This window comes from Thalia democratica, chromosome 6, assembly GCF_965202585.1.
Source record: "Thalia democratica chromosome 6, ktThaDemo2.hap1.1, whole genome shotgun sequence".
In the NCBI taxonomy this organism is placed as follows: domain Eukaryota; kingdom Metazoa; phylum Chordata; class Thaliacea; order Salpida; family Salpidae; genus Thalia; species Thalia democratica.
In genome coordinates this window covers 12,820,797-12,835,167 of record NC_139170.1, presented here as the reverse complement: position 1 = coordinate 12,835,167, position 14,371 = coordinate 12,820,797, and the positions used below count along the sequence as shown (strand labels likewise).

Genomic DNA, 14,371 nt, shown 5'->3' with positions numbered 1-14,371 from the left:
TTTAGCACTCCTGCGCTGCAGGCAGAACATAGAAGTTTTCTTGTAGTCCTGGAAAAGAATTAATATTTTTAGTAGAATACGAAATGAATTGATAACTGAAAGATTTTGTGGTACATTTTTGGTTAAAGTTTTTGAGCGCTTTTTTGTGTCGTTCTTCTTGAAGCTAATTATTGTTTCGTTAAAGATTTTACAAAGGATAGTAATTTTAATTGTCAGATTAAATTTATGATGAAATATTTTCATAGTTAATTAAATCAATTAAATCAAATGATTTATTAAATATAAATAATGTTAACCCTGATAAAAGTATGTGCTTTGGAACAAGGAATACAAGAAAATCAACACTTCAACACATGTTAAAATAAAAAATCCTCAAGAAGAATTTCAAAACAACAATGTACTATTTTTAGTCTTACAACTTTTAAAAGAACCAGTCCTTCTAAAAACAATGTGACTTTGCTAAGAATTTTTGTTCTTTTTCTGCACTTATCTTAAAGTGTAAGCTTTATTTTGATATATATAAGTTTATTTATTTTAATATATTAAAGCAAATTCAAATATGCTTTTCAAAATAATGTTTTTGATAACTATTTTTATTTATATAAACACTTTAAAAATCTTATTTCTCATATAGTTCATTAATTTATCAGTCTTACTACTAATGGTCTGTTAATTAAGACATTACTACAGTGACATTTCAACTTTTGTTTAAAACCTATCATTACAACTTTAAACTTAAATTGTTTTTATTGTTGGTGATAAATTATTACTACAAAGGCAATTCATAATGTATTATCATTGTGTTGGTCTAGTTAGATTATAAAATACAGTTAAAATGACATTATTTATCTTTTATTGTAACAATTAGTAGCTACTGGTTCTATTTATTTAGGATCCAGCCAAAATAGTAAACAGATCCATTTTTTATAAAGGAGTCCAAACTTTGTTTCAAATCTAGATCTGGAAAGGTCCAGATTTTTTTTCTAAATCAGGATATTGCTGGATCCATTTTAAATTAATTTCAATTTTCAAAAATTTAAATGTGTTAAACCCAGTTGTGTTTAAAATATTCACTGAACCCCAAGCTCAAAATTCCCCAAAAATATGCCAAAGACCTTTTTTTAACTTTCTTCATCACTCAAAAAATCTATCAAAATTTTCCTGTAAGAACTAGTGTAACTTTTAAAACTCCCCACAAGTATAAAAAAGGCTTATATTTTTTGCTCTTTATCATAAACTCCACAATGTTTAGTCTAAGTTTCAAGATAAATTTTGTGCACCCTAAAGTTTTGGTGCACACTGATATGCGTGGATGCTTTTTGTTGAGAGAATATGTAACATATGTCAAAATTAGTTGTCTACTAAATCAACAAAATAACGAACTGGTTGGAATGGGATCTGTATTTATTTTTTAGATTTGGATTAGGCCAGATCTGTACTGATCTTTTAATTTAAGGGGTTGCCATTCACAGAGTCAAAAAAAAACTGTGCTTGAGTGACCTTAAACTGTCCTGAGATATTCAAATCCTTAAAAAACTATACAAAATCAATAAAAATCTAGTTGTAAAATAAAATTGATTATATAATAAAAAATAAGTTGAAACTAAATTAAATAAATCTCACTGAAAAACCTGAAAAAACTGTCCTGAGAAGGCCTGAGTTTAAAAACAAATTCAGAATGTCCTGTGTTATACTGATTCATTCTGTGATTTTTAAAATATCCTGAGTGTGTGGCAACCCTGAATTAAGGTCCCGCCAGATTCGGATCTATGTAAAAAAATACTGAATCTGTAAGATCACAAGCAATTTTCTCTTTTAATACATGCATATTATTTTACTATCATACTCTTTTTAAATAGACCTTAAGAAACATCTCTTACTTTCTAAAAAATTAATAATTTTTACTGGAAAATCTGATAGAAATTCTAAAATTTACTAAAATAAACAGGGTTGCCACACTTTCAGGGAACTTAGGGAATTCAGGGAAACTCAGGGAATTTTGATTCTCTTTTTTTAATTCAGGGAAAATCAGGGCAGTTTTGGTTTTTTCTAAAAATTTCATGTAAATTTTAAGATTTAAAAAAAAATCTAATGGAATTTTTTTCTAGATCTAGAAAGAGATTTAGTTAATCCAGTTTCAATATTTTGTTCATAAAAGTTTATTTTATTCATTTTTAAATGCTTATTTAAAAATTTTAAGCCTTGCGGCAAGTTCTTCAATATTCTTAGAATTAAAATGGTAATTTTTTAATAAATATAAATAATTTTAAGGGTTTGAAAAAAACTCAGGGAAACTCAGGGAAGTTTAAGGTTACTCGGGGAAGATTTTTTGACTCAAAGAGTAGCAACCCTGAATAAAACTAATTTTGGTATGCATTAGTTTTCTCTTTCTATAGTTATTGTTTTAAACTTTTCAAAAAAAAAATTATACATTAAACCTTCTAATAAGCATGTGTATTGTGTATTCTTGTGTCAACCAGAAGAATCAAAAAAATCACTAACTTTTAAACCAATTCAGTCAATTTTAAATTTTTTAATTTATACTAATGAAATATTTTTATTTCAAACTTTTTATAAAAAAAATGGGAGACTCTTCTTTTGCATATAATTAGGTTCTTATAAACAAATATGTATTCATTTATAAAAAAATACTTTTTAACTTTATGGAAAACTTATCTGAAGCAACCAGTAAAATAGCGTTGTATTTAAGCACTTAATACAACAGGGTTGCCACACTCAGGGAAACTCGAGACATTTCTGAGGGAGACTCAGGGTAACTCCAGATGATTAAGATATTTTGAATTTTTTAAAAAACTAGTATGACTAAGGGAACTTTTGATTTTTTATAAAAATCTCTGGATAGTTTTAAGATTTAAAAAAATCTCTGGCAGATTATTTTCTATATCTAGAATGAGGACATAAATTATAAGTCTAGGACATGTATAAGTGATTTTATTGGGTGCACGACTATTTATATTTGGACTATTCAAATTCTTAAAATAAATTGAAACAGCCACAAATAAAAAGTTATGTATATTTGTCAAATATAAAAAATAAATATGTGGCTCATATTAATATCTACAAGCCATTTTTTTTTTTTCGTAAACCATTAAATATTTTTTTAGATATGGCTTAAATAAAGTAAAAAGTATAGTTATTTTTAGTAATTTTAAAATATTTTGAAAAATACTTTAGATTTTCCAAAAAAGAAAAAAATGACTTGTAGATAATAATATGAATATTTTATTTTCTTCAAATTTGTATTATTTATTGAAATATAGTTTTTTAAATACTTTTTAAAGAATTTTAATTGTCGGAATTAGAGTTGTCTGAATTTGAAATGTCACATAACCGATTTTTTTACTTATTAAGTCAAAAAATAAAAAAGTATGTGATTTTTGGGGTTGAAATTATTTTTTTGAGCTGCATACTTTTTTTTTTGAAAATTTTTTGATTTTTTTTTCAGATTCTTTTTAATGAAGCAAAATCACATCAAAATCATATGGAAGTCTAGCAAACATCACCCTAGTATTCCCTACCCCTAAGGCCAGTGTTGTCTAATCTTTGAAAACAGTATTTCTATAAGTTTAGTGAACATCTAATGCAAAAGCATACACATACAACCTTACTTTTAGTTATTAAGAAGAAAAGATGAACATAAGATATAAGTACTTTAGGCCAGAGTTTAAAGTTAAAAAAAACTCAGGATCACCCAGGGCAGTTTTTTGACTCAAAGAGTGGTAACCCTGAATTACAATATATATCAGGGTTTCCCAAACTTGGCCAAGTGGCACCCTTGAGGCCATAAATTGAAACTTAAAATAGAAATTAATGAGTTGATGATGAAAAGCAAAATAAAAAAAGGTCTTAAGCGTTTTAAATTGTAATTTTAAACTTATACAAGATATTACGGAAAAAATAAAGAAATTTAAAGGGCTACAAGGCCATAGTTTGAAACTTAACACTAGATATTCTTGAGTAGGTAATGACAAAAAAAAGGTCTTTTGCAGTTTTTTGAGAAATCTTGTTGGAGGGTAATAGCTTTTTTAATTTCTTTAAAGGGGCCTTTTGAAAAAAAGTTTGGTAAAACCCTGATATGTATAAATATTTTTAAATGTTATTAATTTAATTTACATAGATATCAGTTTACTTTCATGATATACCACTCATTAAAAAAAAACTACTTTAAATTTTACTAGTTTGTTTCTTTAGTTGATTAGTTTTTCAGTTTGTGTTCAAGAGTATGCACTATTTAAAGAACAAGTTGTGTTCAAACTAAAAATTAAACAATAGTTTTAATAAAACAAGTGGTATATTACAACAAAAAACATTATTTTATGTAAGTTAAAATGTAAAACATAAAAGTATTTTGAAAAAGCATTGTATCAAATTTTGAAGTAGTTTGCTACTTTGATGACCATTTTAGACAAGCTTTGTATAAATTTGAAAATTTGACTCTTTATAAATATTAAATACTTGCCTTTAAAACTGAGTTTTGGCAAAATAAGAGTCGAAAATAGTTTCAATAAAAAATGGAAAATAAATATTTTGAAGTGGGCTAATCTTATCTGCCTCAGCAGCTCGTGAATTTTTCTATTCTACAGGTTGACACAATATTCCTTGTCTATTATTATATACATATTTAAATTTACTTATTGAGATGTGGCCCCTCCAATTGTTTTTTAGAATTTAATCGTTTATTATCATAAAATATTATATTTTAAGTTTTATTCCTCCTCTAATATTATCAACCTAAATATCCAAGGTTCTTTAGCCCATTCTCTTAAAAGAGATGTCTTCAAAGCATCAAAAGTTAAAAATACAATTGAAAAGAGCTTTGACAAACACAGAAAAAAAAATTAATAGACTCTAATTACTTGATGGATAAGGCCAAATATCCTTACTAAAAAAAAATAGATGGTACTTCATCTTGTTGGAAGAAAAACTGATATTTGAAAAGTTTTTGATCTTTTCAAAAGTTGCAATCAAAATAATTATAATGTAGAGGTCTGTGTTGGTTTTAACCCCTGTTGAACAAAACCAGAGATAACTACCAGAATTACAAGAGGGTAGTGAAACTGTGTTTGTTGGTGGCAGACTAATTAGAATAACTCAGTTTAGTTTGGATTCTTTGGAAAATTATTGTGATTTTGAACTTAAAAAAAATAAGTTAAGTCAGGCTAGGTTGAACATTTTCCCAAATCTCAGACTAGTTTTTTGACATTTATTATTTTCTTAAATCTTGTGTTTTTGTTCTTTTTTGTTATTTGAATATTTAAGCTAGATTAACAGAAATTCTTAGTTTTTGGCTTATATTGTTTATTAACTATGTTTTTTTCATAAACTAAGACTAGTCTTAGGTAACTCAAGAAGTGTTTTTGCCTCAAAAAGTTGCAACTCTTACTTAACTTTGAAAAAAGTTCAAAAATATTTTAAACATTCATAAATTAAAGAGAAATTGTTTAGTTATTTTTTTGTTGTGTAGTTATTTTAGTTTAACTAGGAATGATTGTAATTAAATATTATGTTTTCATAAATTAAAAGGTAACAGAAAAGTTTTGTATAATGTTTTGTGATAAATGTTTTTCTGCAATGACTGAGGAAGAGCTTATAAAAGTTTCAAAAAAACATCCTCTTGTGCTTACATTGACTGAAGAACTAAAAGTTTGTCTTTATATTTTATTATTTTCTAGTTTTGTTTGTTTTAGCGTCTAATTAAAATTTCTTGTTTGACTTTGACCTGATATAGCTCAAAAAATATTTTGATTTTTTTATATCTTTAAAAAGCATCTTGTAGCTTAGTAAAAACTGTATAAAATAAGATCAAAATGTAAAAAAAAAGGGTTTTACCCCCTTCTATACCCTTAAGTTGAGCTTTTTATCTTTTTTATAGGTAATATGACAGTTCAAGTTCTTTAAAAAAATTAATGGCCCCTTTCTCAAAAAATGATTTATATTTATAACAATCTTAAAGTGCTCATGTAGGACTAATTAATATTATGATGATTTAAAAAAAAGTAAAGTTTTTGTTAAATAGAAAATTCATACTAAAAGTTATTATATTTTAGTCTTAAACTCATAAAAATTATAAGTTAAAAAATAAAAAAATGTTTATGTATGGCTAACCAATAAAACTATAATTGTTAACTTATTTATGTAACATTTATCAAAAGGAATAGCTTACAAAAACTCAGAATTATAGAATCTGATTAGTCCTGCACACAGCTTTGTAAGCTAAGTAGTTTTAGCATTAGACATTTAAAATTAAGTTTTGTACAGTTACAAGGGAACTAACAGAACTTAAATCAACAGAAGCGGAAGATTGAAAAAAAGTTTATGGAGAAAATGCTGCCGGTTGTGTATTTAAAAAGGTTTGAGCTGCGCTTGTCAAAGTGGATAGTAACAAGGCACGAAACTCTTGTTAAAAGTTGCAAGTGCATGAAAAATTACCTCCAACTCAACTTAAACACAATCGATCAAAATGGAGGGATAACAAAACATCTGTTTAAAGCCATGAAGGTAGTAGTAGTTGTTAAAGAGTTAAAATATTTTAATACATTATTAATACATGCTGACAATTAAAAAACTAGCTTTTGTAAAATTGGCAAAGTTGTGTTTACTTGATATATATAAAAAAGTATTGCAAATGATGTATTGCTAACATTTAAATAAAAAATGATTAATTTGTATAACTTTTTATCTCTGCACTAGATTTTTTTATTTAATCATAAAACTAAGGTACAAGTAATTGATTTTGAACAAAATTTTATTGTAATCTGTATTTACAGTGTTTCTAGACATAATATTTGTCGAGACTAAAAAATTTACATTGTTTTATTTTATCTAGTTCTTAATGTTTAAATTTTGAGTTGTGTTGTCAAGGTTGGTTTAAAAGCATAGAATTTTAAAACTTAAGGTAATTCATATAAAATTATTGAACTTAAAAAAAACTTGAAAATTATGAATTTTTATTATCATGAAATTATTGTCCTAAACATGGCAACTTCACTAAACATATTGATTGTTTCAATAATAAAATTAATCTATAAAAGAGTGGTCAAGTCGTGTTTTACAAATTTGAATTATTTTTTAATTTCAAAGTTATATTTTTAAGATACTTTTTATCTTTGTAATTCAAAAATCTCTTAAATTTTTTTTGAATTACAGTCATCTTGTAAAAATATTTCATTAAAACTAATTAAAGCAGAAATTTTCCTGGCTAATTTTCTCTGAAATACAAAATAATCATCTAAGTGTATACCTTGTCCATGCCACAAATATGTATATATACAGGGTTAACAAAAACCTGGAAACCTGAAATTTTTAATAATTTTAAGATGTTAAGTAGTAAAATTTCGATTCGACGCAAAATATCTATCATATAGATAAAATGTTTTGTCATCATCAAATTGTTTTTTATTTAAAAACATGTTTTAAAGTAGCTTTACATTATCTTTTCAACGTGTTTATATTAATTAACACAGTTTCGTACCTTAAATTAAACTTTAAACTAAAAATAGACCCAAAAATTTGTACTTTGAAAAACCTCAAGGAAATTTTGAAAACCTAACGAAAAATTTTCGAAAACATTTGGCAAACCTGTATATATATAATATGTTTTAATATATTTGGTTTACTGTATTACTAAATAAAAAACATTCAAAATTATAGTTGTTTTACAAAACTAAATAATGTTTCCTCAGCTGATATGAGAATTAAGTAATGCCTCACAAACAAAATCTTGTTTTAGCCATGTCTTAACTGATTCCATATTAGACATCTAACCCTACTAAAATTTCACAAAATTAGCATTTTAAATATGACACCAGTATTGAGTATAGTTATTCAATTGAATACTATTTATATAATTTTCAGTACAAAGTTTTTTCAGTACAGCCTCTTTTCAGTTACTTATTTTATATGACCATGAGGAGCTGTATGATCTATATGCCGCTTGTTCTTATGTGCAGTACTATAGTTGTTACTTTATCTGATGTAAACAGCCTGCAGCAAACTCATTTCCTAGTTGATAATTTGACGTGGAAGAGGTTGTGTGATTTTTTTTTTGAGAAATTTTAGCTAATTCAAAGGCAGGCATACTAAAAAACCTGGAATTTGACATTTTAAACCAGAAATGTCTAAAGTTTGAGAAATTTTTAACAAAAACCACTTAAAAACCAGTTAAATTGTGGAAATTTGAACAATTTTCACGTGTAAAGTAATAAAATTTCGATTTGACATATAAAATCTGTCATATTAATATTTTTTGTTAGTTATTGTGTTTTTTGTTAAAAATCACATTTAAAGTAGCTTTAAAATATCTTTCCAATGTTATTATTATAATTAAGACCGCTTTTTACCTTTAACTTAAGTTTATACTAAAATTAGACCCAAAAATTGGACTTTCAAAAACCCGTAAGAAATTTCTCAAAAACCTTTGCCAACCTCGTAAAAGACAATGCTAAATAAAAGGTACATAAAATTCAGTAAACATGAGCATTGTCACTAGTTATTTTTCCACCACACCATCTTGAATTTATTTAATTAAACAGTTTCCACCTACTTATTCATTGCTAAAAATCATTGTATTGAGCAAAAATTAATATTTCAAAGTTTTGTATAAATTGTTTGCCACAGAATTTGAAAGAAGAAGATAGAAGAGCAGAGAAGATAACTCCACAGTTAAAATTTATGTTGAGTGACGAACAGAAAGACCACTGGTTGCAGTTAGTTAGTTATTTACTTATAAAGGTGTTCGGAGTAAATATTTATATAAATTTTATTACATTTATAATTTTATTTTATATACGAACAGCTTTTAGATTATACAACAATAATAATATTTTTAAAGGGTATACTTTTTTCTTTTGTTTTAAAAATAATATTATGGTTAAAGTAAATTAAAATTCTCTGAAGACTTAGCATGTGTTATTCAGTTTGAAGTATAGTTGTTGCGAGTTTTATGTAAATGCATATTTGAAATAATAACTAAATTAAAAAATATATTTCCTGGTATTTTATGTTTTTTTTTAAGTGTTATATAGTTTGTTTTATTAGTTTAAAACTTATAGGTTAAACTTTTTATTACTGCTTGAATAACTAATTTTTTTGTTTAAGGGGTGCTGAAAAATTACCACTAGTTCCTGACTTAAAACGCTTGTGGATGGAAATAGTAAGTATTTAAATTGTATAGTTTTTTAATCTCCGTATCTGTAGTCATTATTACCTTATTTTAAAGTTGTAACTGTTAACATAAAATAATAAGTAAACTTTTAAATAGTTTAAATTCTTTTTTTTTTGTCAAAATTTTTGAAATTATGTTTAACTTTGAAATCTTATATGTAAAAGACTTCAAGTTTCTAAATTTATATTAGACTTAAAACCTAATTTGCAGTATTAAACGACGTTGTTTTAAAAGTATTATTGTAAAGATAATTTATTCAGTTAATCTTCTTTTAAGTTTACTTATAATGTTACGAGTGTTCAATAAAGATGATGTCATTATTATCTGTACAAGGTTGCCAAAAAAAACTGGAATCCTTGAAAAACCTGAAGTTTAAAATATTTTGAAAAGAACCTGGAAAAACCTATTTTAATTTCGATAAATAGATGTATAAAATAGAAAAAATAAATATTAAAAAATATGTTTTAAGTTCTTTGCAGTATCTTTTGAATGTTATTATAACATTAAAAAAAGGTTTATACTTAAAGTTTTGTTAATTAGTTTTGGTATACTTACAATTGCAGGGTTGCCACTCGGTCAAGAAAAGTCAGGAAATCAGGAAAAGTCAGGAGAAATTTAAAAAAATGACAAAAGTCAGGAAAAGTCAGGAAAAAATGGGGGGTTTTGAAAAAAAGTCAGGAAAAGTCAGGAAATTTGATAAAATTAAAAAAGAAAAAGTCAGATTTTGTCAGTTAAAATTTACAAAATTCCTTGTTTTTTAAAGCCTTCAAATGGTAAAAATTAATTAAAAGTGCTTTAAAGTCAAAAAAAAATTCCAAAATTTCTTAAAAATTTACAAAAATATTTAATTTTGTTTCCAATGCCTTCACCTGCTATAACTTAGTAGAATATCTTTTATAAAACTTTTTAAAAGTTCCTTATATGTCGTTTGTTTATCTAGATACATTTATGCTAGGAAATGTTAAAAAATTGTGTCTTTTTTCAGACAAGCTGTGTTTATAAGGTAATAATACAAGTATTTAGCTGATAGAGCTGTTTATTACAAACATCAATCATACACAGATGGTTTAAGTGATGTACTGGAAGTTTGATGACAGAATTCAGCAAAAAACTGTTGTTTTTAACCAGTATTAAAATTAGATTGAAAGCTTTATATAGTTTCAAGTGTTAGATTATGTATATTAGAATAAGTTTAATTTAAGAGCTTGATTAAGAAAAGTCAGAAAATTTTTGGTAAAAATTCAGGAAAAAGTCAGGAAAAGTTAGGAAATTTTTCTCAGCTTGATCAGTGGCAACCATGCAATTGCCACCCGCGCACAATTCCACCCAAAACTCTTTTTTTTTACTATCATTAGGGTTGCCAAAAAATCTGGAACATTAGAACCCGGAGTTTGACAATTTAGGCAAAAAAACCTGGGTTTTGAGAAATTTTTATAAAAACTTGGAATTTTGAAGAAAAATCACAAAAAAATTGGAGACACCTCGAATTTTAAACAATTTTTAAATGTAAAATAATGAAATTTCGATTTGACACAAACATCTATTATTTAGATGAAAAATTTTTTTATTATTAATTTTTTGTTATAGAAAACACAATTAAAGTAGCTTTACAGTATCTTTTCAATGTTGTTATACTATTTAGGACAGTTTTTTATCTTAAATTTAATTTTATACTTAAAATAGTCTTAAAAAATTGTACATTTGAAACTCTGGAATAAATTGGGATAAATTTCTCAAAAACATTTGGCAATCCTGTGTCGCTGTTATCCCCACCATTGGTGTACTTATTTATTCATTTATTTGTTACTTTAACTTTATTAGGTGAGAATTGATTTGAGGAGTTTTGTGCGGGTGGGAATCGCGCCCGGGTTGAAACTGAGCGTGTACTGAAAATGTACCAAAAAATAGTTCTTTAAGAAACCCAAAAAAATTAAAAACTTTGAAAATTTTTTCTAATTTTTTTTAGTAACTCTGTCTGTAATAAATGTGCTAAAGTGTTTCTAGCTGCACTTTTTAACATAAATAGTCTTTGTTATTTAGAACTTTTTTAGGAAGAGTACCAAAGAAATCACCAAGATGAATACCAAACATTTAAGAACCAAAGGATGAAAGAATGGCGAAAGTGTATGAAGAAAAGGGGACTTGATCAGAAAAAAGACGTAAATAGAAGAGCAAAAAGGAAAGCAAAACAAGATGTAGAACTTTCAAAGAAGACGAAAATGTTTAAAGAAAAAATTTCAGTCGATGAAGGAGAGTTAGTAAATTTTTTAGTTCAAATTAGAAATAGTTTTATTATTGTGTGTGTTTATAAAAGTTTTAAATGTTTTTTTAAAATTACAACTTCAAAGTTAGGATTGTTAATGTGATGATGTTTGCAAAAACTGGTTTACCTAAGTTATATGCTGGTTATGAACTGTAGAATGCATTGAAGTATTATCGCCAGTGAATTTATTTAACTTTCAAGATAATTTGTGTTAAGTTTTCCCAGCTAAAGACTCTTTATACTCTTCAAAACATATTTTACTTAAAAATAGTTCAACTTTAAGTTTTATCTAAGCTATTATTTCATTTGATGACTACCTTCAAGTTTTTAGAAGTTCTGTAGTTCACAATTATAATTACAGCACGTATTAAAATGCTTTGTTTTTTATTTATTTAAAAATAAAAAATATAAAATTAATAAAGTTTAAACTGTTTTTACGATATACGGATTTGTTTTAACATTTTTTTTTCAGATGCAGTTCAGAAGACAAAGAAGATAAACGAGAAATTACTCGCGAAGTAAATACTTGTTTAACATTACTTTTTGTTTGTATAACTCAACTTATTCTCCAGTTCAAACTTTATATAGTGTGCTTTTAACAAACTTTTACATCAAAGTTAAATTATCATTTTTTTGCCAGATTGAAAGGAACACGGGTCACAAGAAATCGAAGAAGAACAAACTGAATCGCAACCCTCGCGTCAAAAACAAGGAGAAATACAAGAGGGCGCAAGTGAGAAGAAAGGGAGCGGTGAGGCCGGTGGTGACCGAAGTGACAAAATACCAAGGAGAGAGGTCTGGCATCAGGAGTAATGTCATCAGGAGCACTAAACTTTAAATGTCATTAAAGGTAATAAAGTTTAACTACTTTGTTAAGCAATCAACTTGCCAGCAGTTTTGTTTTTATTACGTATTGTTGTTTCTTGCATTGAATCGGTTTTGTAACAATTTTAAGAAAGCTAATTTTTATTTAGCAAAAACAAGTTCTTTCTAAATTAGTAGTTATAAATATCTTTTATTAGTTTTTTAAATTTTCGATCGTTTAAGTAGCTATAATAAAAAATTTAACTATAGTTTTTACAAATTACTATTTTAAGCGGAGTTGCAAAAGTTTTTACTTTTTTTTTAGTACATGTTTTACTTGATATGAAATTAGAACTCTACCGCTTAGTTTTAGTTCAACTAAATGTTTTAACTGAATTTGCAGCTAAAATTTATATTAATTACTATTACTAATAGTGAAATTGTACTTTCATTGTTTTAATATCCATGAAATTCAAACTTTTATTTGCTTTAAAATAGCAACGCGGTTTTAAAGCCACACTTGATTTTTTTGTACAGCGTTTATAACTGAAGTTTATTTTTTATTTTAAACAGTAACCATTGTTTTTTTTTTGCTCTTTATATAGTTTTGGTTTTTGGTCAAATGTTTTTAGTAAATACAAACTAGTTAATATTCAGGTTTTATATTTATTGTAGTTTTAAGTTAATAAAACTATACCACTAAAACGTAGTTAATCGTAATAGCATTTATCGTAAGATTTAATGATAAGAACTCAGTGAAACTTAGTGAACTCAGAGTAAGAACTTATGTGACATTAATACAAAAACTCGAGACCATTATTGTGTTTGCAATGGTTCATGGATATCAGATCAAACTTTGTAGGTGAAAATTAAAGTAACAATCAGTTTTTTATTGACTGGAGAACAATGTTTTACCTGACCTTTGCGATATGCTGAGTTGATTGTATCGCAATATGTGGAGCACGCGTTTGAGTAGTCATATGCTGAAAACTGAAGTTTTAATCCAATATAGTGTCCACTGTTATATTTTTTTTAGTTTGTAAGCTAATTAACCGAATGCAATAATTCGAATATTAGTTTTATTTCACTTATACTTTTTTTATAATTTTTATAGCCAAAATATGTTTAAAATATTTTCTTTATTTATGTTTTATTTTAAATGAGCTGTTTTGTATATATCGATGTAAGAGTCACTATCAAACTATTTTTAAGTTAAAGATAAAAAAGTAGAGATTTATTATTTATTTATCTTGTTAAACTTTTACAATATGCTCTTAAGCAATTAAAATCTTTATTTGTTTTAGCAAACTTAATAAAACTAAACTTTTTATAGTTATAATACTTTTTGATAATATTTTATGTCAAATTATTGCAAAGTTTATACCTTAAGTTATTTGAAAAAAAAGATAGCTAAGTAAAGGTTAGTCAAAATTTTTTACAACCCTGAACGTTATTAAATTGAATACTAGAGGTGAAGCTCTCAATGTTCTTTTACGAAAGTTCGATTTAGACATCAGAGTGAAAATAGTACCCACTTTGAATTAGTCATTAAACACGAGTTGCAAAAGGTATTCTAGTTTTACTAGCATGCTTTCTACCGACCTTCACAAATAAACTCTAGACTCTATTATTAGTGCTGCTATCAAATAATGTAATTTAAAGTGAAATTAGTGATTTAAGTACTTTGGACAAAGTTATCGCCGATATCAAAGCTATTCCCTTAAAAATCTCTCTTGTTGCACGAAACAACCGATGTTGAAAATTGATGTCAGCTGATCACTATAGAAAGATAGGTGCATGTTTTCTTATTTTGTGAAGATCTAAAGAAAACCACCAAAGCAAAAGACATCTTCCAATGTGTGAAGAATTTTTTTTCCGAAACATGACCTAGATAGCAAAGTTATTGGTTCTGTGTGTACTGACGGTGCCCCTGCTATGTTGGGAAATAAATCGTTTTTTTTTTGCCTTTTTAAACAAAATATTCCGCATTTGCAGGGTACTCACTGTTTTCTTCATGAACATGCTTTTGCATCAAAAACATACCCATAGAAGTTTAAAAATATCCTTAATATTTATTGAAGGCCATCAACTGGAGTAGAGGTCGTGCTCTAAATCACCGC

At 26.3% G+C, this 14,371-nt stretch overlaps 1 protein-coding gene across 2 annotated transcripts; it reads left to right on the top strand.

Annotated features, from left to right (window-relative positions):
• The first annotated feature begins 379 nt into the window (after nt 1-379).
• Nucleotides 380-12,627, top strand: LOC145838575 (uncharacterized). 2 transcript variants are annotated; one of them, XM_082946190.1, is made up of 7 exons: nt 380-498; nt 6,313-6,519; nt 8,638-8,726; nt 9,118-9,172; nt 11,236-11,438; nt 11,920-11,965; nt 12,088-12,627. In XM_082946190.1, exons 2-7 carry the CDS (start codon nt 6,337-6,339, stop codon nt 12,283-12,285), a joined length of 774 nt encoding a protein of 257 aa, XP_082802316.1. In that variant the 5' UTR covers nt 380-498; nt 6,313-6,336; the 3' UTR covers nt 12,286-12,627. The 2 variants fall into 2 exon arrangements, with proteins under 2 accessions (XP_082802316.1, XP_082802315.1); XM_082946189.1 differs by lacking the exon at nt 380-498 and adding an exon at nt 5,549-5,664.
• Nucleotides 12,628-14,371: the final 1,744 nt, after the last annotated feature.

Coding starts and splice junctions, on each gene's coding strand:
- LOC145838575 (XM_082946189.1), top strand. CDS start 5,566: ATGTTTTGTGATAAATGTTTTTCTGCAATGACTGAGGAAGAGCTTATA. Junction 5,665..6,312: donor CATTGACTGAAGAACTAAAA/GTTTGTCTTTAT, acceptor TTAAATCAACAG/AAGCGGAAGATTGAAAAAAA. Junction 9,173..11,235: donor AACGCTTGTGGATGGAAATA/GTAAGTATTTAA, acceptor GAACTTTTTTAG/GAAGAGTACCAAAGAAATCA.